The sequence below is a fragment of the Leptinotarsa decemlineata genome, unplaced genomic scaffold (assembly GCF_025532065.1).
Source record: "Leptinotarsa decemlineata unplaced genomic scaffold, Ldec_3_MD MMD2_P_RNA_scaffold_6, whole genome shotgun sequence".
Lineage (NCBI taxonomy): Eukaryota > Metazoa > Arthropoda > Insecta > Coleoptera > Chrysomelidae > Leptinotarsa > Leptinotarsa decemlineata.
This window is the reverse complement of record NW_027412533.1, coordinates 18,523,478-18,547,193: the sequence shown is the minus strand read 5'-3', so window position 1 is coordinate 18,547,193 and position 23,716 is coordinate 18,523,478. Positions and strand designations below refer to the sequence as shown.

At 36.2% G+C, this 23,716-nt stretch overlaps 1 protein-coding gene across 3 annotated transcripts in view; it reads right to left on the bottom strand.

Moving 5' to 3' along the window:
* The window catches only part of LOC111511600 (gastric triacylglycerol lipase-like), a 397,870-nt gene that overhangs the window by 95,884 nt on the left and 278,270 nt on the right, over window positions 1-23,716 (bottom strand). For all 3 annotated transcript variants that reach the window (XM_074170078.1, XM_074170077.1, XM_074170076.1), the window contains exon 5: window positions 19,781-19,924. In XM_074170078.1, the coding sequence (XP_074026179.1) occupies window positions 19,781-19,924 (144 nt within the window). The remainder of the gene's footprint in view (window positions 1-19,780; window positions 19,925-23,716) is intronic.

Sequence of the window (23,716 nt, the reverse complement as noted above, 5' to 3'; positions counted from 1 at the left end):
TTCATATGGCTACCCAGTGAAATTGCAAACAGGCATGCATGTGTGAATATTGGTAATCACGATGATGCGTGTTTCTTCTTTGTATCCTGCAAAAAATGGTTCCACCTGCATCTTCATATTCAAATTATGATACGGTTTTGAATATGGAGGGTTTGGAATCTCTTATTCCCATTCATTGCATTACATAATTTGAAAAACAAAACGATATTTTTGTGGATTTATATACTTTAGAAATGAATTTCATCAAAAAATACATTTTACGAAGTAGTTTCTACACGAACAACTGAAAATGAATTGAAGAAATATGTTCATTTACTATTAGTTCAAAATGTATATTTTCCTAACTCAAATGATTATGACGCTTCACCTCAACATACAGGTGACCGTGATATCAAATACCACTTTTGCCCTATTGAAAATATGTCTAGATCATTTTCAAAACAAATGAGTAATCATAGAGAACAAAAGTTTATCTGTGATCAATGTATGAATCATATTTCAAGTCAGCAGGAATTGAATGACCATATTTTCTTGTGTGAAAATATCAACGAGTGTAAAATTTAATTCCTGAAATGTAATCATGAAGAATTCCGAAATTATGTATATGAACAGAAATATCCATTCGTTTTATATATTGATTTTGGATCAGTTTTCTAAAATTCCAAAAAAAAGATTTTAGTAAATGTAGAAAATTTCATAAACTTTCAGCGTTTAGTTTAGACTACTTCTTGAAATGCTATAATGATGACAGTTTGTCCAAGTTCAATAGCCATCGGTGTGAAGATTGCATACAATGATTAACCGTTGAAATGACTAACATTGCCAAATTTATCGAGTCAAGAATGGAAAAATCGAACCAATGATATGTGATCCTAATATTACCAAAGCCAAACCATATTCATTCAACGGGGCGTTTCTGGAATGGAGTCATCAGGCTTGCAATCATTCGTTTAAGAAGCTTTTTGTCATATCCATTACATTCTACAATCTTTCCAGATATGATACTAATTTTATTATGAGGGATGAAGCAAAAAAGAAGATGTATGAGCCTACTTTTCACATCAACAAAAAGAAAAACATTTCATTCACACAATTTGATAGTGAAATAAACATTGAATTTTGATTCATAGATGCATTTGGATTCATGGGAGAGTTGGTTTCCACACTGGATGTAAGGAATTTGAAAACATTGAAAAAAAATGTGCAGAATTAGACAATGGAAAATTTGAGCTTCTCACTGAGAGAAGCATACGATTGTAGATGATGTAAAAAGAACACTGAGTTACTATCCAAAATCATTTTCATAATAAACTCAACGATTGTAAAATTGATGATGCAAAGTATGCTCATGCTCAACGTGTTTGGCATGAATTCGATATGAAAACTTTGGGGGAATACAGCGATCCATACATGGGAACGAATATATTGCTTTTGACAGACGTTTTTGAAAACTTTCGCGAATTTGATTTGAAGACATATGGGCATAGTATAATACTACGCAAGGTCCCTGCGTGGTATTATAGGTACTATGGGGTACACGTGGTATGTTGAAATATACGAGGTGTGAATTACAAACTTTAAATGAAATCGATACGGTTATTTTTGTAGAAAAAGGTAAAAGGGGTGGAATTTCGATTTGTTGTAATAGATATTCGGAAGCCAATGATAATTATATGCCGGCATACTATCCAACGTAACCATCCAAGTTTATGATGTATTTCGATGTAAATTACCCATATTGGTGGGCAATGTCACAAGGTTTGCCATATGGAGGCTTTAAATGAATGGACGACACCAACATTGACGTGACACTAAATACCTGATGACAATCCCGAAGGTTATATTCTACAAGTTGATTTGGAGTACGCTGAGGGGCTTTACGATTTACACAATCCATCGACCCATTTTGCCCTGATCACTGCCCCTCACCAAATTTTAAATTGACAAAATTAATGTCAACTTCCCATAATAAAATAGAGAAAACGTCAAGTGTAACGTTTCTATAGTAATTGGAAATTGGAACAGACTCTCGAACACGAACTGGAATTGACAAAAATACATAAAGTGTTGAAATTTAAACAGTCTGCATGGCTGCAACCCTACATCAGAATACTCGATTGAGAACTGCAGCCAATAGTTCTTTTGCAAAAAACCAGTTATTCAATGATGCTATTTTTGAAAAAAATCATGGGAAATATCCGGCTGAATCGAATAGTGAAATTAGTGTCTTCTCAGGAGGGCAGATATGACGCCAAAAATCTCATTTCCAGCCCTCGATTTCTCAATCGTGCAATTTTCGATTCAGACTTGATGGCTATTGAACTGAAAAAAGCTGAACTTATATTCAATACACTGATGTATGCGGAAATGACAATTTTGAATTTGTCAAAAACATATACGTCTAATTTCATTACGACTTTATGCTACTCAGTATGAGCATGGGAAATGCAAGTTACTGTATAGTTACTGTATGAAATATCGTATGATGATGGCAAAAATTGCCGTCCATAAATCTGGAGGATGTAAGAAGATCGTATACCGAGGGATATTCCATTCGAAGCAAAATCTGGAGGAATCCTGCCACTCAACAAGGTGATCCATATTGATCTCGTGTTCTATTCACCAGCAGAACCGAAAGCTAAAGATATTTTCAAAAATAAAAATAGCTCAGTTATCATTGCAAAATTTTGAACAAGACGTTATCAAATTGCTCAAGGATTTTCTTGATCCAAAATATATGTGAAAATAACAAAAAAATTAAAAATTAATTGGCATTCCGGGGCGACTTCATTGATTCCAGTGGCGCATTCGCTTTTTCAGCTGCAGAAAAACGCGGAAAAACCTGCAGCACCACATCATTTGAAGATCTGGCTCTGCCAATGTCCTCTCTCTTATAAAACAAAATGTAGGGTGTCTCCAGAGGCCTTAATGAATTCAATATATCGACAAAACACTTCGTGACACGACTATCGTCAAACTTAAACCAGTCCGTTTCGTCTTTGACCAAGGCGTACTAATGACCAAATTCAACGCCAAAACCACAGTGAACCATGACTGCATGAATATTATAATAGTGGTTTGCTAGATTGAAGTGTTCATCTATTTCGAACTTTTAAAAGATTTTGTACGCAATATATTTGCCAGACGAAAATATGATACCCCGATTTTGTGAAATAATAAAAATATATACGAAACACCCTCGTATGAATTCTTTAGGTGTACAAATTGCTAAAAGACGTTACTCAGACTGACGACCAACCGGACTGACGACCGTGTTAGGAATCACACGTTAAAAGGTAAGACCTCGTTAGTCCTCAGCTCGCAACAAGTTTCTCAACTCCTGAGGGTTGTCGTTCGTATGGGGGCGACAGCTGATTAACGGAAAAACAGATTTAAAACAGATTTTTTTTAAATATCATGAAGGCAAAACAAACCATAGAGGAATAGTCGAAACGGAAGAACGAATAAGAGAAACTTATTATTGTCCAAAATTAGGAATCGATACCCGCGCATACATCAACAACTATCCTCATCAATATAACCGTAATCTCCTCAAACATGTTTTCCAAGTGAGTCCAACACCAACTGAGCCATACAGTTTTTAAAGACACATTTCAAGTGAAGAATGAAAAATTATTGACTATCGTTGATGCTTTCTCCAAATATGGACAAGCGTACCCCCTTCTCAGCCTCAGCGTTGTACTCACTTATATCAAACATTATGGTGTTCCTGAATCACTCAGCTCAGATAACGGAACCGAACTGAAAAATAAACTTATCCAAGAATTTGCAAACACTCACGACATAAAATTACATTATGTCACCCCCGATCATCCTGAATCTGAGGGAATCGTTGAACGATTCCATTCCACGATTATTGAACATTTGAGGATTCTTCAAAACTACCCACAAATTAAACAAATGTCTTATGCAATCATGCAATACATTTGTTTGAAGCCTTCCTGAAACACATCAACAGCGTGAGACCCTCCATCACTTTCACAATGGAGATGGAAATCTACAACGAATTGCCATTCTTAGATGTTTTGGTGAAGAGGAACGACACTAAGTGGGAAACATCTGTATACCGAAAACCCACTCATACGGGATAGTATCTGAACCACGAATCCAACCACCATCAATCAACTGAAAGAGGAATCATCAAAACTCTATTAGACCGTGCTTTCGGGTTCTGTAACAATAAGGAAGGTCTCGAGAAGGAACTAGACATAATCAAAAATGATCTTCAACGGAATGGCTACTCCAAAGCGATGGTAGAAAAGACCTTGGCTGAAAGACAGCAGGAGCCTCGCAAGGAGGAGAAGCCGTCACAACACATCAGAGGATTATCGGAGAGGATAAGAAGAATTGGTTCCAACTACAACATCAGAACCTGCTTCAGGTCCGGTAACAGTATCCGTAGCAACTTCACGAAAACCAGGCCACCAAACGCGGACTACGATTCCAAGAATTGCAATTACCGGATACCCTGTGAGTGCGGAAAATCCTATATTGGTGAAACTGAGAGGCCATTGAATGTTCGCATTGCCGAGCACAAGAAACACACACAGCGAGAGGAAACCAGCAAATCAGAAACAGCAGACCATGTTTGGGCCCCTTCAACACAATATCGAGTGGTCCCAAGCTGATATCTTGCACAGAGAGGAACATTGGTCTAGGAGAAAATTCAAGGAAGCCGCTTACATGTTGTCCAACAACGTATTCAGCCAAGCCAGCGTAGAAATAGGCAACATATGGAAACCCATCATAAAGCGAAAAATGGCCAACTCCCGCCAAACATTCATCTCCCACGGAATCAGTGAAGCGGAAAATGGAAAGCAGGGATAAGTGAAAGTACTCGAACGACCTATGAATAGTCATCTTTCGGAGGAATCAGTCCAGTCATCACCCGAAGACGATTGTAGATACTAACAATCGAAACGTCGTGAACTAACGTGACTTGGAGTCTTTCAAATTTTTTGTTTTATTTCCTTCTTTCATTTCTTTATTTTCATTTATTTTTATTGTATTCTACTTGTATTTTATTTCACTATTATATCATTTCAGGTTTATTTATTTTGTAATTTTCAGCTAGTCATTTTCAATTCTTCTTGTTTAGTTGTTTCAGGGATTTCAAATCATTTTATATAGTAGACAATGGAAGTCCGATCTAGTGAAATTCATTCAATACATTCCGCAACAGGAATGAAACCCATTGATGTCATAACTGGACATCTATTCACCTCGGACCCTTTCAATATCAATATCGAAAATCGCGTACAAAACGCCTACATGGTAGCTCATAAAAACAAAACTTCCGAGATCTATAGACACCTCAAATAATTGAAAAACGGAACGCAAACCGCGTTTGTTCACAAAGAAAAACACCGGCATACAAACGCACCGAGGCACATAATAAATTAGCCCCAAAATTTATTGAGGAACGTGCTATAAGAACTCAGTACATCAGTCAAGGTGGTTTTCAGGTCCATGAGCCCCATAGCAATTACGGAATCTAGGTTTACTATATATATCTAATGAGCACCTAATCAGCACTTCATTCTCTTGCCATTATTGATTGAGAAACGTACTGTAAAAACTCAGTAAATCAGTCATGGTGGTTTTCAGGTCCATGAGCCCCATAAGCATTGTAGAATCTAGTTCTACTATGAATATCTAGTGAGCACTTGATTAGCACTTTATTTTGATTACCTATGTATTAGTTTATGAGCATCTCAGGACTTTATTGCATATTGGTAATTTTTTTTTCTCAAATCAGGTATCTCGAATTTTTTTCCGCTTATTCGAAGTCGTTTTCATCTTGATTTCTTGCAAGCACCTAATTAGCACTTTATTACCACGCTCAGTTTATACCTTATAGAGCATTCGTCCTCGTTTTTGAGAGACCTGATTCTTAGATCTGTTGTTTAGCGAAATTAGAAGCTTCTGTTGATTAATTACAAAATTTTACGCTCCTTACCGTTTAGCACTTAATTAGTACCTAAAAGTGAACACTTTTAGGGAACCCTCAATATTCATTATTATTTTCATGGCGTTACTAGCATTACAAACGCAACTTTGAGTATTGAGTTGCGGTGTAAGTTACAGAGCATCTAATTTTTTACTTCGGTAGGTACCTAAAAAGCACCTAAAAAGTACTTGATTTTGGCATTTTCTAAATGCGATTTCCGTACTTGGCATCGCTGGCGAAACAGAGCTTAGAAAAGCCTCTCATCAGCATAGCCGGCCTGAGAGCATCGCTTCGGGGACGACCTTATGCAGTTAGTTTGATTTCATACATGCACTGTTGAACATCGTTTCTGGAAAATATGAATCGTGGAACACTCTTTCACATGAATATAGACCCACAAATTTAAACTCCGTGTCAATTCATGTACCAGAGAAGAAATAACTCAACCTCAGACCCTTTCTCAAGGTTCTTTTCAATCTCATTCTCACGGTACTTCTGAGAATAATTCTTAAAGTACTTCTTAGAAGTTTACATGCACAAACTCAGAAAATACGGAAAATATATGTTTAGCATATCCCTCAAAAAGTCAGGTATCATTAGCTACGGCACAGATAACATTAGTGTCAGAAAATGGAAATAGTATTAATGTACATGTATTATTAGATTCAGCCTCGCAAACTTTTTGCTACAACAGAAATAGTAAACATTTTGACAGCCAACACAACAAAAGGTAATTTGAAAATCTCTGCAATTTCCTACAAAACCGATCATGTATTTTGAATGGTAAATTTGGTTTTACTGTCGCAACGTGGAGAATCAGGTATGAAAAACTTTCCAGTGAACTTCTCCAAACCTTTATTAATCCTTCTCAGTTTATGATACCTAAAAATTTAGATTCGATATTCCTGGGAAAATACAAATGATCATTGGGGCAGATTCATATTAGGACTTATTAGAACCAGGTATAATGAAATTTGGACCCAGTGATCCAGTTTTACAAAATAGAAAATTAGAGTGGATCTTGGGAGGTGTTGTAAAATCTCTCTTATTGATTCCGTTTCTAATCTCAGCGTAGTACTCTCCACTTAGGATAATGCTGACAACATCCTACCTAAATTTTGTCAATTAGAAGAAATACCGGAAAAAAGGATCTTGTCTCAAGAAGATCGAGTGTGTGAAAATATTTTTTCATCTGCTACAAAGTCCAGCAAAAATGGAAGGTTCTACATGGTGAATTTGTCAGGTAAAAATAATATTGAAAACCTAAATTCAGGTGAATCGTTCGAAATGGCAAAATATAGATTTCTCTCACTCGAAAGAAGGTTAAATAATAACAAGTTTACGCTCGCGATATAAATTGTTTATAGATAAATATGTGAAGTTGATTTATGGAAAATATGTTCCACTAAACATGAAAATAGTCGAATCTCATAACAAGTACTTTTTACTTCATCAGTGCGAGACAGTGAGAGTTGTTTTTGAAGCCACGATGAAAACTATTTCAGGTCTCGCATTGAACGATGTTATTGTCACCTCACAAACCACAAGAGGAGACTAAATCATCTGTCGGTAACCAATAAGACAGATGGGTATCCGCGGCTAAGCTAAACAGTGGAGACGGGAGTGGGTTAAACAACTTAGCAAATTTCAAATAGATCTTAATGGGCGCCAGGTAAATTTAATCCTCCAGATACCCTAAGTAACTCACAATATCAATAACTTACCAATTAATATTGGAAATAAAAGATAAAGATCCCCAATATGATTTATTCAGTAATCCTAACTTACAGGGATTAACCAACAACGCTTCTAAGTCTACAATGCAATATTCACACTACTACGCGATGTTCAAATGTCAATACACGAGCGCGGTGTATATAACCACGAATTCAATCAGTCATAAATTACGGTAGTAACGACGCTCAAAAAAAACTACAATACGTCGAGTAAAACTACCACGAAAATTGAGTAGGTGAAATCGAAAATACTAGTATCGGATGGTAAGACAAACTCGTTTGCGTCGCGTGAGCTCAGGCGTAGGCGCATCGGTGTCAATCAGCAATCGTGAAAGGAAGAATATACCTCAATTTCCGTTTCACAAATATCTATATCAATCAGGTATCAATAACAATCTCTTGATCAATAAACGATAAACGAACACTATATCAACAGGTATCAATAAACAAAAGGGCAACAATTATTCAAATAACTCAGTATATCACAAATATTCAATTAAATCAATTATAACTTGCGTGCTCCTTTTGGGCCACCCGGTATATGGTGTTAGGCTACCCCGTGGTTCGACGGAAGTGGATCACCCTGTAGTACTGCTGAGATGGATCACCCTGTAGTACGGCGGAGATGGATCACCCTGTAGCACCACCAAGATAGATCACCCTGTAGGGCACGACAAGCTGGACCAGTAATGGATCACCAAATAAGATCCAGAAAGAAAATAGGGGAAAAAAAAGACAGGAAAAGAAAAAAAGACAGGAAAAGAAAAACAGGAAGAAAAACAGGTAGAAAAACCCCTGGCCAAGGGGTTTTCTATACGATTCTTCGTGTGCGGTGTTCTGCACGGAAGTCCTGCTGGGACTTGATGAGTGACTGAGGGCCTTCTGTTTCTTATGAATCTAATTTCGGAAATCCTTCCACCTGGCACGAGTTCGGTATCCACCACAAATCCTCAAAAGAGCTTAAGTTTCCGACTGCAAATATCCACACCAAAATGACCAATCAGTCTTCCACTATACAATCCTGACTTGTAGAAATAATCCCCGTGAAGGATGGCACAAATACAACCAAATATATCCTACAATCAGTCTGATGATACCCTTTGAACTCCGAACCAAGCTCACCGAAGGTTAACTTCCAAAAACTAAGAGAATGCCACATCTGACAGCTAACCAGTTGTTGCCACAGTGCATCCAATCTACACTACAAGCACCAAGGGGGCGCTGTGCACAACATCATAAATCTAACAATTCCTCCACAGCCACTTGATACATCATCAACAAGTCCATGACCCATCAAAACTCCTTCTCAAAGCAATGCAACCCTAAAACAACCCTTGACAACTTGAGTAACCGATCAATCCCTCACCCGTGAACAACTGTAGAACTAGTTCGGTGTAAGTCGACGGAACGACACTACGAAAGTTCGGCAGATGTCAACCAACAGCTGTCTCTTAACCTTGTTTACGAATATTTACAAAATATATTGTTCCAACCTATTTTCAACTATTTACCAATCCTTATTCATGCGATGGAATAGAAACATATAAGGTAAGTCGCCATAACCTTCCCTTTCAGTACAAATATTAGAGCATTCATATTATGCAGAATATTTACCGAAAATATCAAACAGTATTCAGAAACCAGAGCTAACTAATATTGTTTTTCAGGCGATATGGCTCTAATATGTAGTAATCCTTCTGGAAGTGATGAATAACAATCTATGCAAGAAATATTCTCGGAAAGGTATAGAGAATAAGGCAGGCAACGGCTGAAAAATGATAGGCGAAGTAAACTGAGAAACAAACAATAACAACTATTTCAACCTAGCGAGGAATTTCGGATCTCCAACGTCGATTGGCAATAGGAGAATGCGTAAGTACTGGTCAAAGCAGTTAGTCAGGGAGCATACATTTATTCTTGTACATTTCAGGTATGGTTTTCTATGGAACGGAAGATTCCCATTACTATGATGTTAAATGAATAAAATGAACTTGTAACTGAATTACATTGCTAATATCCTCCGAATAAAAATCTTAAAAGGTAAGGTAGTGTTTTTGAAAGGTCACATAAGAGCAGTCTGTGACGAAAAGTTCGTCATCAATAAATGACAATTCTGTCGATTCCATAGTAAATAAACGAACAATATCTACAATATTTACAAGTAAATTTAGACCGTTACAATTCCCCCCTTGCCTCAAGAAAATTTACTAGCGTAAATTTTCATCAGCGCTAGCTGACTTTAGGTCTTTCGCATTCCATATCCCCTTATAATTACCGTCTTCATCTCTTAATTCATATGTCCACGGGGATACCCTTTTTTTTTTTTCAATATCAATGTTCCGTAGTGGTATCAATAGAATGCACAAAGATTACATACATTATCAAAAACGTCAATATTACAGTTACACTTAACAAGGACATGTCAACAATCACAAATTCACGTTTTCATGTATATATAAAAACATCAATACTATAGTTCAATAAAATAATGATAAAAACTTTAAAAACAAGCTTTTACTTAAGTGCCCTTCTCATCTAATTTGATTGCCATCGTCAGAGAATGCCGCATCTCTTGAACAGTTCCTGTAGCAATTTCTCTAACTCTAACCTCATACACGAGCTCATCTTGACTCAAACGGTTCACTAGCATTTTGCGGGACATGATAACAATTCCAATGAGACACAAAAAAAATATTGAAAAAAAAAATGATCAAAAATTTTTTCCAAATTTATCAAAAAAATTTTTCCAAATTAAAAAAAAAACTATGAAACGTTGTTTTAACGCTGCCCCACGTTGGGCGCCAAAAATGTCACCTCACAAACCACAAGAGGAGACTAAATCATCTGTCGGTAACCAATAAGACAGATGGGTATCCGCGGCTAAGCTAAACAGTGGAGACGGGAGTGGGTTAAACAACTTAGCAAATTTCAAATAGATCTTAATGGGCGCCAGGTAAATTTAATCCTCCAGATACCCTAAGTAACTCACAATATCAATAACTTACCAATTAATATTGGAAATAAAAGATAAAGATCCCCAATATGATTTATTCAGTAATCCTAACTTACAGGGATTAACCAACAACGCTTCTAAGTCTACAATGCAATATTCACACTACTACGCGATGTTCAAATGTCAATACACGAGCGCGGTGTATATAACCACGAATTCAATCAGTCATAAATTACGGTAGTAACGACGCTCAAAAAAAACTACAATACGTCGAGTAAAACTACCACGAAAATTGAGTAGGTGAAATCGAAAATACTAGTATCGGATGGTAAGACAAACTCGTTTGCGTCGCGTGAGCTCAGGCGTAGGCGCATCGGTGTCAATCAGCAATCGTGAAAGGAAGAATATACCTCAATTTCCGTTTCACAAATATCTATATCAATCAGGTATCAATAACAATCTCTTGATCAATAAACGATAAACGAACACTATATCAACAGGTATCAATAAACAAAAGGGCAACAATTATTCAAATAACTCAGTATATCACAAATATTCAATTAAATCAATTATAACTTGCGTGCTCCTTTTGGGCCACCCGGTATATGGTGTTAGGCTACCCCGTGGTTCGACGGAAGTGGATCACCCTGTAGTACTGCTGAGATGGATCACCCTGTAGTACGGCGGAGATGGATCACCCTGTAGCACCACCAAGATAGATCACCCTGTAGGGCACGACAAGCTGGACCAGTAATGGATCACCAAATAAGATCCAGAAAGAAAATAGGGGAAAAAAAAGACAGGAAAAGAAAAAAAGACAGGAAAAGAAAAACAGGAAGAAAAACAGGTAGAAAAACCCCTGGCCAAGGGGTTTTCTATACGATTCTTCGTGTGCGGTGTTCTGCACGGAAGTCCTGCTGGGACTTGATGAGTGACTGAGGGCCTTCTGTTTCTTATGAATCTAATTTCGGAAATCCTTCCACCTGGCACGAGTTCGGTATCCACCACAAATCCTCAAAAGAGCTTAAGTTTCCGACTGCAAATATCCACACCAAAATGACCAATCAGTCTTCCACTATACAATCCTGACTTGTAGAAATAATCCCCGTGAAGGATGGCACAAATACAACCAAATATATTCTACAATCAGTCTGATGATACCCTTTGAACTCCGAACCAAGCTCACCGAAGGTTAACTTCCAAAAACTAAGAGAATGCCACATCTGACAGCTAACCAGTTGTTGCCACAGTGCATCCAATCTACACTACAAGCACCAAGGGGGCGCTGTGCACAACATCATAAATCTAACAATTCCTCCACAGCCACTTGATACATCATCAACAAGTCCATGACCCATCAAAACTCCTTCTCAAAGCAATGCAACCCTAAAACAACCCTTGACAACTTGAGTAACCGATCAATCCCTCACCCGTGAACAACTGTAGAACTAGTTCGGTGTAAGTCGACGGAACGACACTACGAAAGTTCGGCAGATGTCAACCAACAGCTGTCTCTTAACCTTGTTTACGAATATTTACAAAATATATTGTTCCAACCTATTTTCAACTATTTACCAATCCTTATTCATGCGATGGAATAGAAACATATAAGGTAAGTCGCCATAACCTTCCCTTTCAGTACAAATATTAGAGCATTCATATTATGCAGAATATTTACCGAAAATATCAAACAGTATTCAGAAACCAGAGCTAACTAATATTGTTTTTCAGGCGATATGGCTCTAATATGTAGTAATCCTTCTGGAAGTGATGAATAACAATCTATGCAAGAAATATTCTCGGAAAGGTATAGAGAATAAGGCAGGCAACGGCTGAAAAATGATAGGCGAAGTAAACTGAGAAACAAACAATAACAACTATTTCAACCTAGCGAGGAATTTCGGATCTCCAACGTCGATTGGCAATAGGAGAATGCGTAAGTACTGGTCAAAGCAGTTAGTCAGGGAGCATACATTTATTCTTGTACATTTCAGGTATGGTTTTCTATGGAACGGAAGATTCCCATTACTATGATGTTAAATGAATAAAATGAACTTGTAACTGAATTACATTGCTAATATCCTCCGAATAAAAATCTTAAAAGGTAAGGTAGTGTTTTTGAAAGGTCACATAAGAGCAGTCTGTGACGAAAAGTTCGTCATCAATAAATGACAATTCTGTCGATTCCATAGTAAATAAACGAACAATATCTACAATATTTACAAGTAAATTTAGACCGTTACATTATGTATAAGGGTGCCACAGTTCAGGCAGATTTATTTGACATCGTCTGTAAATTTCGAAAATTCAAATATGTCTTTACAGCAGATATAGTTGAAATGTACAGACAAATTCGAGTCAATCCTGCTCATAGACATTTGCAGAATATTTTATGGCGTGAACATTCGAACGAAGAACTAAAATGTATAGAGGTTAGGTCCAAAGTGAGTGGGTATATTCGACCCTCCACCGCAACCCGCAAGGGTTTATTGTGGCTCACACCTATTCACACTCGACCAAATAAACCCAGTTTCCTAACGAAACCGATTAGTTTGTATGTTGAGTGGTCTTTCAGGTCAGATGGTGAGAGTTCGGCAGAGCCGTACTCTCACCTGATTCGGTCCCCAGCGGAGCAGGCACAAGGTATGTGCTCTGCTGTTTCATCATTTTACAAACAGAAGCGACACACATTATCTTCCTACAGTCCAAGTCTTCACATATGATGATTCAAGTGACAGTCGGTCACTTGAATCATCATATGTCACAAGTTTCGACTTCTGAGGGTTGTCGTTCGTAGAGTTGCGACAGCTGATTAACAGAAAAACATATTTTAAACAGATTTTCAAACAGTGACCTGTAAGAAGGCCTGTTAGACATAATAGTTCATCCCTACTGTAGTCCAACAACTGTTGGGTATCAAGCTTTGAAGGGTGAATAAACGCCTTAGAGTGAGCCAATCCTGCAAGATTCTGCCAGAAGTCCATAAATCTTCTTGCCATCCAGGTGTTCAATCTTTGTTTGGCAAAGCCTATAGAACTCCAAACAGTAACGTATGCCACAAATTGTGCTCCATTTCTCGCAACTAGAACTCAAGTTCATCTGGCCAACGAAGGAAGCATCTCTCACCCTTCTGCGCCACAATCTCTCCTCAATCAGTGTTATGTAGATGATATTCTTGCAGGCGCTGAGTCTCTCTCAAGGCTAAGTCAATTACACCATGAATTGATTGAACTCTTACGCTCATCAGGTTTCGAGTTACACAAATGGGTGTCTAATATCAATGACAATTTCTTAATGGTTCAGGAATCTCACTCTCAAAAGTTTTCAGACAGTCACATGGACAAAGAAGTAGATATTCATGTGGAAATGAGGTCCTAGGAATATCATGGAAATCCCTTCTCAGATATGGAAAATTGCTCATAAAGAAAATTTGGTGTCGTAAATTAGATTGGGATGACGGGCTTGCAGTAGTAAGTTTTTTTCAGAAGCGGGGGGGTTAACTCATGGAGCAGACTAGCCTTTTATCCACATATCGTTCTATTGAACGTACAAAGTTTTAATACTGACGCAATTAATCAGTTAGAAACAAACATTAATAACGATATTTAATTTCTTTGCCTTACGGAAATACATACAAAAGTAGACACTATCCACACAAACATCATAAGATGATTTGAACTGAGCACCTACTTCTGTAGAAACCTATATGATCAAGGTGACGTTGCTATATACTCCAGAGTCGGACTGAAATGTGGAAAGATGAAACTAGATGAATATTATATTGAAAAATACTTCGAGATTTGTGATGTTTCTTGCAAATTAGACGTATCATAGTGTACCATAATTTTTATTTGCTATAGATCTCCGTGTGATGGTCATAACTTATTTTTCCAAACTATACAGAAGGTTTTTGACGAGTTTTATGAGCCTTTGTAAATATTATTTCAACAGGTGAAATCAATATCAATTCTACCACTGATTCGATGGAATCCTGTGAAATTACGAAACTCAAAGATATTCTGTCTAGCTTTGGTTTGCACCCAATTGTGAAATGGTCAACCTCACATCCATCTTCCATTATGGATCAAATTTTTTAGTAACACAGTCGTTTGTGTAGTTGACAATGATATTTCAGACCATGAAACGGTACTTCTTTAGATATCTGAAATGAAATTGCCTTTTTCGAAAACTTTCCAAACGAGAAGTTTCAATAAACAGTATGTTGAATACTTTTGTGAAGCACTCAAATGCGAATCATGGAAAGATGTTATCGAAGCTTGTACAGTTGATAAAGGATTTCAATACTTTTGTGCTGCATTTTTCCATAACTTTATTATATTTTATCCTATGAAAAAATTTCGGGAGAATGGTAATTCACACGACAAGAATTGGGTAACTGATACAGTGAAATTATCGGGTAGAAATTTGGGAAATAGGTATCCTGAAACCCTTGAAGGCGCTTACAAGAAGGCTAAAAAGAAACATGTTATATTGTTGAGAATCTCAAAAAAAATATTTTATCAGAACCGAATTACAGATTCCCCTAATCCTAATAGAAAAGCATGGAAAGTAATATCCGAACTTACAAATAGGAAGGGAGACGCAATAAACATTCAAATAAGGAAAGACTGCACTTTACAAGATAACCCAGGTGATTTATCAAATTTATTCAATTAATTTTCCAATGATTTTCCTTCAGAAATTATTAGCAAAATAAAAGTAGTTGATGGACTATACCATCGTCCTATAAATACGAATCCGCATTCCATTTTCTGAGAGCCTCTTATACCTGAGGAATTACTTTCTTTACTTAGCAACAAAATCAAAAAAAAATAATCATCTGGCCCAGATGAAGTTCCGTTATTTCTCATCAAGAAATCTCTTCCCTTCATTATAACGCCACTCACCTTCCTTGTCAACTTATCATTTCTAACTGGATCATTTCCGGATATATTGAAAGTCGGCAAAGTTGTCCCAATTTTTAAAAATTAGGATCCAGAAAGTATTCATTATGTGAACAATATAGACAAAAACGTGATCTCCATGTTCCGTTTCATCAATATAGAACAATATTTAAGTGTTCATCAGTGGTAAGTCTTACTATTTTCAATAAGCTCCCTAGGTATCTGAAAGTTCAACTAACTACTTCATATTATTGATAGATTTTAGGTTCAGAGACTCAAAAACCTTTGATAGTGGCAGAATGTCTCGATACTCGAAAAATGTAAATGTTAACGTATCAATGGAATTATTAGATACGAATGAATATTCTCTTGTATATTGTTTTTGATTTTATGAATGATACCTTCCTACATTAGGAACTCCAAACTCATCTTCCTTTCAGATTCTACTCACCCCTTACTCATAACTAACATGATGTTAATTACAGCCTACAAGCAATTTTCATCTATTCAAAAGGTAAAATTTTGCTCCTGTTACGAATCTTCAGGATTCAACCAAAGTAAACTGATTTTTTATTTTTCTCAATATCGTGAATGGAAAAATTTCGGTTCTTTACAGAGATTTTTTTATTGATTCAATTTCAATTGTTCCACTGTGAACGATTGTTTCTTCAAACTTACACATAATGTTACATGACACATCATATGGGTTGTTGGAGAAAATGTGGTTTCAAAAATGCGTGTTTTTTGCTGCGGTTGGAATGACCAAGATAATCGTTTCAGTGCGTTATATTTTCATGAAATTTTTTATGCGATCTTCATGAGAGAAATGACCGCTTCATAGTACACTACGCCATTTTTTTATTATATTGACATCTGACATCTGAAAGCTCTTGTTTATAAAACTCCTTCACTAGATGTGGATGACTTAAGGAACCGAATAATTGATGGATGCAATTGGTATTTTTGAACGTGTCAGATAATCAATGACAGATCGATTGCAGTCATGTATTTTATCGGACATTTTGCTCATTCACTTCAGGCTCGAAATAGTTTATTATTTACTTTTGGTCTTCACTCCACCATCAACTACACATAACTTCACGCCAACCTAGCCAGTTTAGTTGTGACAGTGTGATAGTGAGAACGTGTCGTGTGAATTTGAATTCCTCGCCTCCAAAATTTTAAGGTCCCTTCTGGTTTGATTACGATTCAAACTGCTGCTATTGAATTTTAACTTATAGTTGTTGGTAACCTAACAACAATGAATTTCAAGTTTTTTCAATGATTTTCTTTCGTATTTACAATTCTCCCTTTGTTATTCCACTTTAAACGCTCGATATTATATGTTTTATTTTGAAATGAGTACCCACTTCGGCCTGTTGCAGCCAATATAACGGAAATAGGTAATGAGGTCTTTTTGGCTTTGAAAAATTATTAATTATGTATCTCAACATTTAAACGAATTCATTGATGCCAAAATCATCGGAAGTGAAAATCGGAAGTGACCTGTCTTTAACGAATTCGAAACCATTCCACCATGAGGAATCCAAATATGTCGTATGTTTCAGTGAACGATGATTTTTTTCATGTCCGAATGTGTTCATTTTTGCATAAAACGTAAAGATATATCGAAGGTGGATAATAAAATTTTATATTTTTTCTCCAGATCTCTACAACTGTACATATGGTTCTCAATATAGAGGATTACAATATGATATATTTAAGAAAGAAACAAGCACGTACAGGTATATTCCTGACAGTTCACATTACTGTGGACAGCACAAGCGTGCTGGGTTGAATTTTTACGTGCATCGTCTTTTGACTTTCCCTGTAACACATGATAGGTTCGCAAAAGAAAAACGTACAATACAGGAAATAGCAGCCACTAACAGTTTCTCGAAGGGTAATATAGATGACATAATAAAGAAGAAGAAGTTTAGGTTAAGAATGAACGAAATCTCGACTTTCAGAAAGGACAAAAACCAAGATAAATACATCTCAGTTCCATACCACCAATATACGAAGAACATTTCATCACATCTTATGCCTATTTGACATGTCACCATGACGCTTCTTTATCATTTTCAACGTCCATGTCCCTTTCATGTGCTTTATTTACACCATATTCTGTATGCGAAGATGTGAACTAGTACCCTTTTGACATGACGTTATCTCTGAGTTTCTTATATGAATTCTATACCCCTTTTCCTTTCATCTGACGTGCTGCACGTTGAGATCCAAACATTATTAACGATGATGCGGCTTAGTGTCCCGTTGGCATCATCTTTGTTTTTTCTTTGTCGATGAACTAAACATACATTTCACTTTCACTTGACGTGTTGTGCGTGATGATCTGATCATTATCAGCGAATATACAACTTAGTGCCTCTCTGACATGTTGCAGTCATCTTCGTTTTTTCATTGTCGATGTATTGTGCATTAGTTTCCCTTCCATTTGAGGTGCTACACGCGATGATGTGACTGTTATCAACGAAGATACAACTCAGTGTCCTTTTGGCATCATCTTCGTTTCTTCTTTCTTGACGAATTCAGCATTTCTTTTCCTTCCATTTGACGTCATGCACATTGAAATTCAACCATTATTAACGAAGATGTGACTTAGTGCCCTTCTGAAATGTTCCGCCATCTTTGTTTTCCTCTGTCGATGAATTTTGCATTCATTTCCCTTTCATTTGATGTGCTGCACGTTGAGATCCAACTATCATTAACGGAATTGTGGCTTAGTGCCCTTCTGACTTGTTACGCCGTATTTGTTTTTTCTCTGTCGATGACTTCTGCATTCGTTTCCCTTTCATTTGATATGCTGCACCTTGACATTCAACTATCTTCAACAAAGATGTGGCTTAGTGCCTTCCTGACATTTTGCGCCATTTCATTTCTGTAATAACTCATTCATTTCAACCAATCATCACACACGCCACCACCTCCCACGCTAACCACGTCACTTTCAAAGTTTTAATGTTTCATCACTATTATTATTCGACCGACATCCTCCAATTCAATTCCATCTAACAAAATCAACCGACCGATATTTGATTCCTCCATTCTGATTGGCTAACCGACGCAACTCTGTAACAGAAGTTAGGCTGAGTGTTCCACAAAGTCCGTTCAGAAGTCTGAAAAATTCACAAAATGAACGTTCATACGACAAAGCATGAAAACGGCTACTATGACGATAAACCAATAACAAATAAACGCACGCAAACCGGTCGAAATGCACACAAAACGGTCGAAACGCATGTGAAACGGTCGAAACGCATGCAAAAGTGTCGAATACTTCGCTTTCCCCATTTTCGAAAGTTAACTACACAATACGTAACTCTTCGACATCTTTGATGCCATCTCCTCCTTCTCCTGGTGATGACAATTTGATCAACATAGTGTCCTTCTGACATGTTGGAACGCTAGACTTCTGTTGAACCGACATAATTATTTTTTCTCAAGTGATGTATTTTGACGTACCCTGTACACTTCGACGCTATGTTTTTTTCTTTAATGATTTTTTGAGACACACTGTACATATTGAGTGATCGCATGCTATAAATACTCACCATTCGTAATCATATCCAATATCTTACGTCGGTGTCGAGGCTAAGAACAACGTCTACCACGCGGATGACCCTGGTTCGATTCTCATAACTATAAACTTTTTTCAATTAAGATCACGTGACTGGAACGTTACGGCTCAGGGGTGAGGCGGAGTACTAAGGGGGCTAAGGGCAGGAGTTCCACGCTTGAATCGCTACGATACTCATTCCATCCTGCGTCGATGACGTCACACGTTTTCCCTACTCCTGTTTGAACCATTAATTGCAAAAAGTTCAGGTCCATAAGAAAATACATGGGATTTTGGGCTCGGAACCGCTTTGTTCATCTACTGGTGGTTTGAATTTTCCGTTGTATGCGCGATAGCTGATTGGTTGACTGAATAACGGCAAAAATGGGCTCTGGAAATCTGGAGCCCAATTCCCACAGAATGGACGTCTGCAGAGACGAAGCGAGAACCTTTGTCTCTTCCGTGTGAACTGAGCCTGAGGTTCAAAAAACGCCAGAATTGACCTTAGCCGTTTTCCCATGTTAATATCCATCCCAGATACTCAATTTGATTAGTTTACAAAATTAGAAATCTAACTGTCGTAATTTGTTTTTGAAAGAAGCGTTGCAACAAAATTAATTAAGGTGTGATAATACTCACCGTATCAATCTGCGCATATCGATCTCCAAAGAATACCATTTTGACTGTTTCACAAATGTAGATTTGGAAAGGAAATTTTGTACAAAATGACTCCATAAAACCACTCGAACGGATTGCTCCTTTGAATACTTGTCTGAGAATAGGCTACAAAAAGATATTATATATGTAAATGATTGGATATCAGTAATCGAAAGCATTATAATTCTAAATTAGCTAACAGTTCGAGTATTTTGGTTCAGGCAATAATTATTATTCGGACTGTAGAAGGTCAAAATGCCAAAAAAACTTTGATTATTTCACGAAAAAATTCCTTTCACCTGGTTCTATTATGATTGTTTTACAAAAAGAATATTTTTGGATATTTGTTATTCCAACCCAAATCAGCCAGAATGAGTGTTGTTCCTATAGTAAACCTGAGCTTTTTGAACTATGTAACATGATAATCTCGGATGTTAAATTGGAGACCCTTGGTGGGTTCTGGAGCATGAATTCAATTCAAATGAATCACCCATCGATAAAAAACCAATCGCTGATCTTGAAAGGTTTCCAACTTATCATTGAATCTATTGAAAACACTTTCCCTAAACCAGAACAATTACTGGCTCTCGACGTGCGTTTCGCTAACCAAGTTAGCGTCCTCAGGAGATCATCATAACTAAATTTTACTACTATGTTAGTATTTATATATGCCAGTGACCTAATTACTACCTGTTAGTAGTTAGTATCAACCAACTCCACCGGTTTTTATTACGTACTACCTGTTAATGATCCTATGCTGAAGCAACTTATTTTTGATAACTCTGATTTGTTATGTATTTTCTTTGTTTAGTGATTATCTCTTATATTCATCTATTTTCAATTCAGAATCATCACGAATAAGACTAAAAAACGAGCTGTTCAAAATAGGACCTTTGTCGCTATTCATTAAAGTCATTCCGCGCTTTTCGATTTCCAAGCTTTCGAAGGCACACAGAAACCTTTTGTCATATACCGATCCCAACAATTTAAAACATTTCTCACTTATTCTATGGTCGTTCTCATAAGATGTTGAGTGACACTAGCTTTCTCCGGTGTATGAAACCGAACATGAGAAACATGTTCCTTGTAGGAAGCTAATACAGCCCGATTTGTCCCACATAGCAATATATATTCCAGGAATATTTCATGAATATACATTTAAGGATATTGTATTATGCTATGAATATGCCATATATATATATATATATATATATATATATATATATATATATATATATATATATATATATATATATATATATATATATATATATATATAAATATATATATATATATATATATATATATATATATATATATATATATATATATATATATATATATATATATATTTATATATATATATATATATATATATATATATATATATATATATATATATATATATATATATATATATATATATACAGGGCCCTGCAACAGTGGCTCGGTGTTCCATATCTCTATTTAGGAAACAGATAGGAATCTAAATTTCTATAATATTACCTTATTACTCGAGCTCGACAAAACAAAAATATTGGCGGTCACACAGGGTGTTCACTTTTTTCTTGGCTGTTCCCAACTGTGTTTTTTTCAAATGACAACCTATATTTTTTATCGTTTTTTCGGTTTCTACATAAAAAATTAAACACACTTTATGTATATCTCCACTTCGAAAATATTGACGGTTTTCGAGATATCTAGCATGACAGGTTTTTTTCTTATATTCGTCACTCAGAATATTTGAAATTATAAAGATGTGCCAAGTCCAATTCAATTTTTTTTTGGAAAATATTCTACATACCGATGTCAAATGATATATCTGAAGTCGACCTGTGACATACAGGGTATGAAAAACCGCTTGCCACATATTGTAAATAAAAATTTGCAGAATCTTCCTTATTCTGAATGGAACACCCTGTATATTATTGATCCATAAGAAGCGCCAACGAAACCTCTACAAATTTTATTGAGAATTCCTATTTCTACGCCATAAACTCGATGAAAGACTTTTTTCAAAGCGAAATCCATTTGACGACTGAAGAATGTACGAAAGATATCTTGTTTCGTTGGCACTCCTTACGGATCAATAATATACAGGGTGTTCCATTTAAAATAAGGAAGATTCTGCAAATTTTTATTTACAATATGTGGCAAGCGGTTTTTCATACCCTGTATATCACAGGTCGACTTCAGACATATCGTTCGAGAGAGTTACCACTGTGTAATATTTGAAAAAAAAATGAATACAATTGGACTTGGCACAACTTTATAATTTCAAATATTCTGAGTGCCGAATATATGAAAAAAAAGCTTGTCATGCTAGATATCTCGAAAATCGTAGAAATTTTTGAAGTGAAGATATACATGAAGTGCCTTTTATTTTCTATGTTGAAACCGAAAAAGCGATGAAAAATATAGGTTGATGTTTGAAAAAACACAGTAGGGATCCGCCCAGAGAAAATTGAACAACCTGTGTGACCGCCAATATTTTTATTTTGTGGGGCTCGTGCAATGAGGTAATATTATAGAAATTTAGATTCCTATCTGTTTCTTAAATTGAGATATGGAACACCGCGCCACTGTTGCAGGACCCTGTATATATACCTACAGTGTCACCATTAAAGTGCGCACCATATGGGAAACTTTTTTTTCGAAAAGTTTCAATGAAGTTCAACTTCGGCACTTGTTTGAGCTTTGAATTTAACTTGAAATGATGCGGCCAGCTGCGACCCACTGACGTTCAGTGTTTGTCAAATTCAACTTTTTTTTTTGAAAAAAATTGAAAAAGTGCATTTCTAGATCGAATTTAATAAGAAGTTACTTGAAAAAGTTGTGTCTACAGCAATTTTATATCCATATGCCAAATTTTATGCAACTAGGATAAAATTAAAGTTTTGCTTATTTTTGACGATATCCCCTTTATTTTAAAAAACAAGTTCGGTTAATTGTCATCAATTCATGTATACATTAGAAACTCATCATGGCGTTTAACTTTTCTGATACATTTTTACTCATACGGACATTTTTAAAAAGAAATTAAAATATGCTATAAAAATTTTAACATGACTGGTGCAAAGTTTCAATCACCTGGCTATTTTCTTAAACAAACCTTTGATTTCGAAAAAGCAGAGGCAACTAAAAAAAATGCAAATAATTTCGATAGAACTATTATTATTATTATAAATTTTAAACAACAATAATATTATAGAAAATACAAATGGGTACAAAAAATTACTTATTGATCTAAACGAGGTTGTCAAACACTTATAGCCTACATTTCAGTATGTCGTCCTCCACGTTCAATACAAATTATGGTCCGTCTACTGACATCTGTAACTGCATTTTCAATAAATCAGGGATTTATATTTGCACAGCACTCGCGAATGGTATTTTCCAGTTGTTGTATGTCAGTAAATGGTCTACTTCGGTACACTTTTTGTTTCAGGTAACCCCCCAAGAAAAACTCTAAAGGCGTCAAGTCGAGTGATCTAGGTGGCCAATAATGTTCCCAGTTACGTCCAATAACTTCACCTCTGAACATTTTTTGGAGGGACTGTTTTACAGCAACCGTGTGATGTATCTGAAACTTCACTCACCTCATTATTTAAAAGGTTGAGATAACCGACGGATGATAAATTTTCCCTAAAGAAAAATGGCCCAATTATTTGGTCGTTAAGTATTCCACACCATACATTAGTTTCAAAGGAATACTGATCACCACATTCAACTGTGAAATTGGGATTTTCTTGGGCCCACCATCGGCAATTTTGAGAACTTATCGTTCCATTTGAAGAGAACGTTGCCTCATCTGTCCATAAAATTTTATACGGAAACTTTACATTTTCTTCTCTCTCTCTCTCCTTGAAACCAGAATGAAAACCCCAAACGGACATCAAAATCTAGTTCTTTTAATGT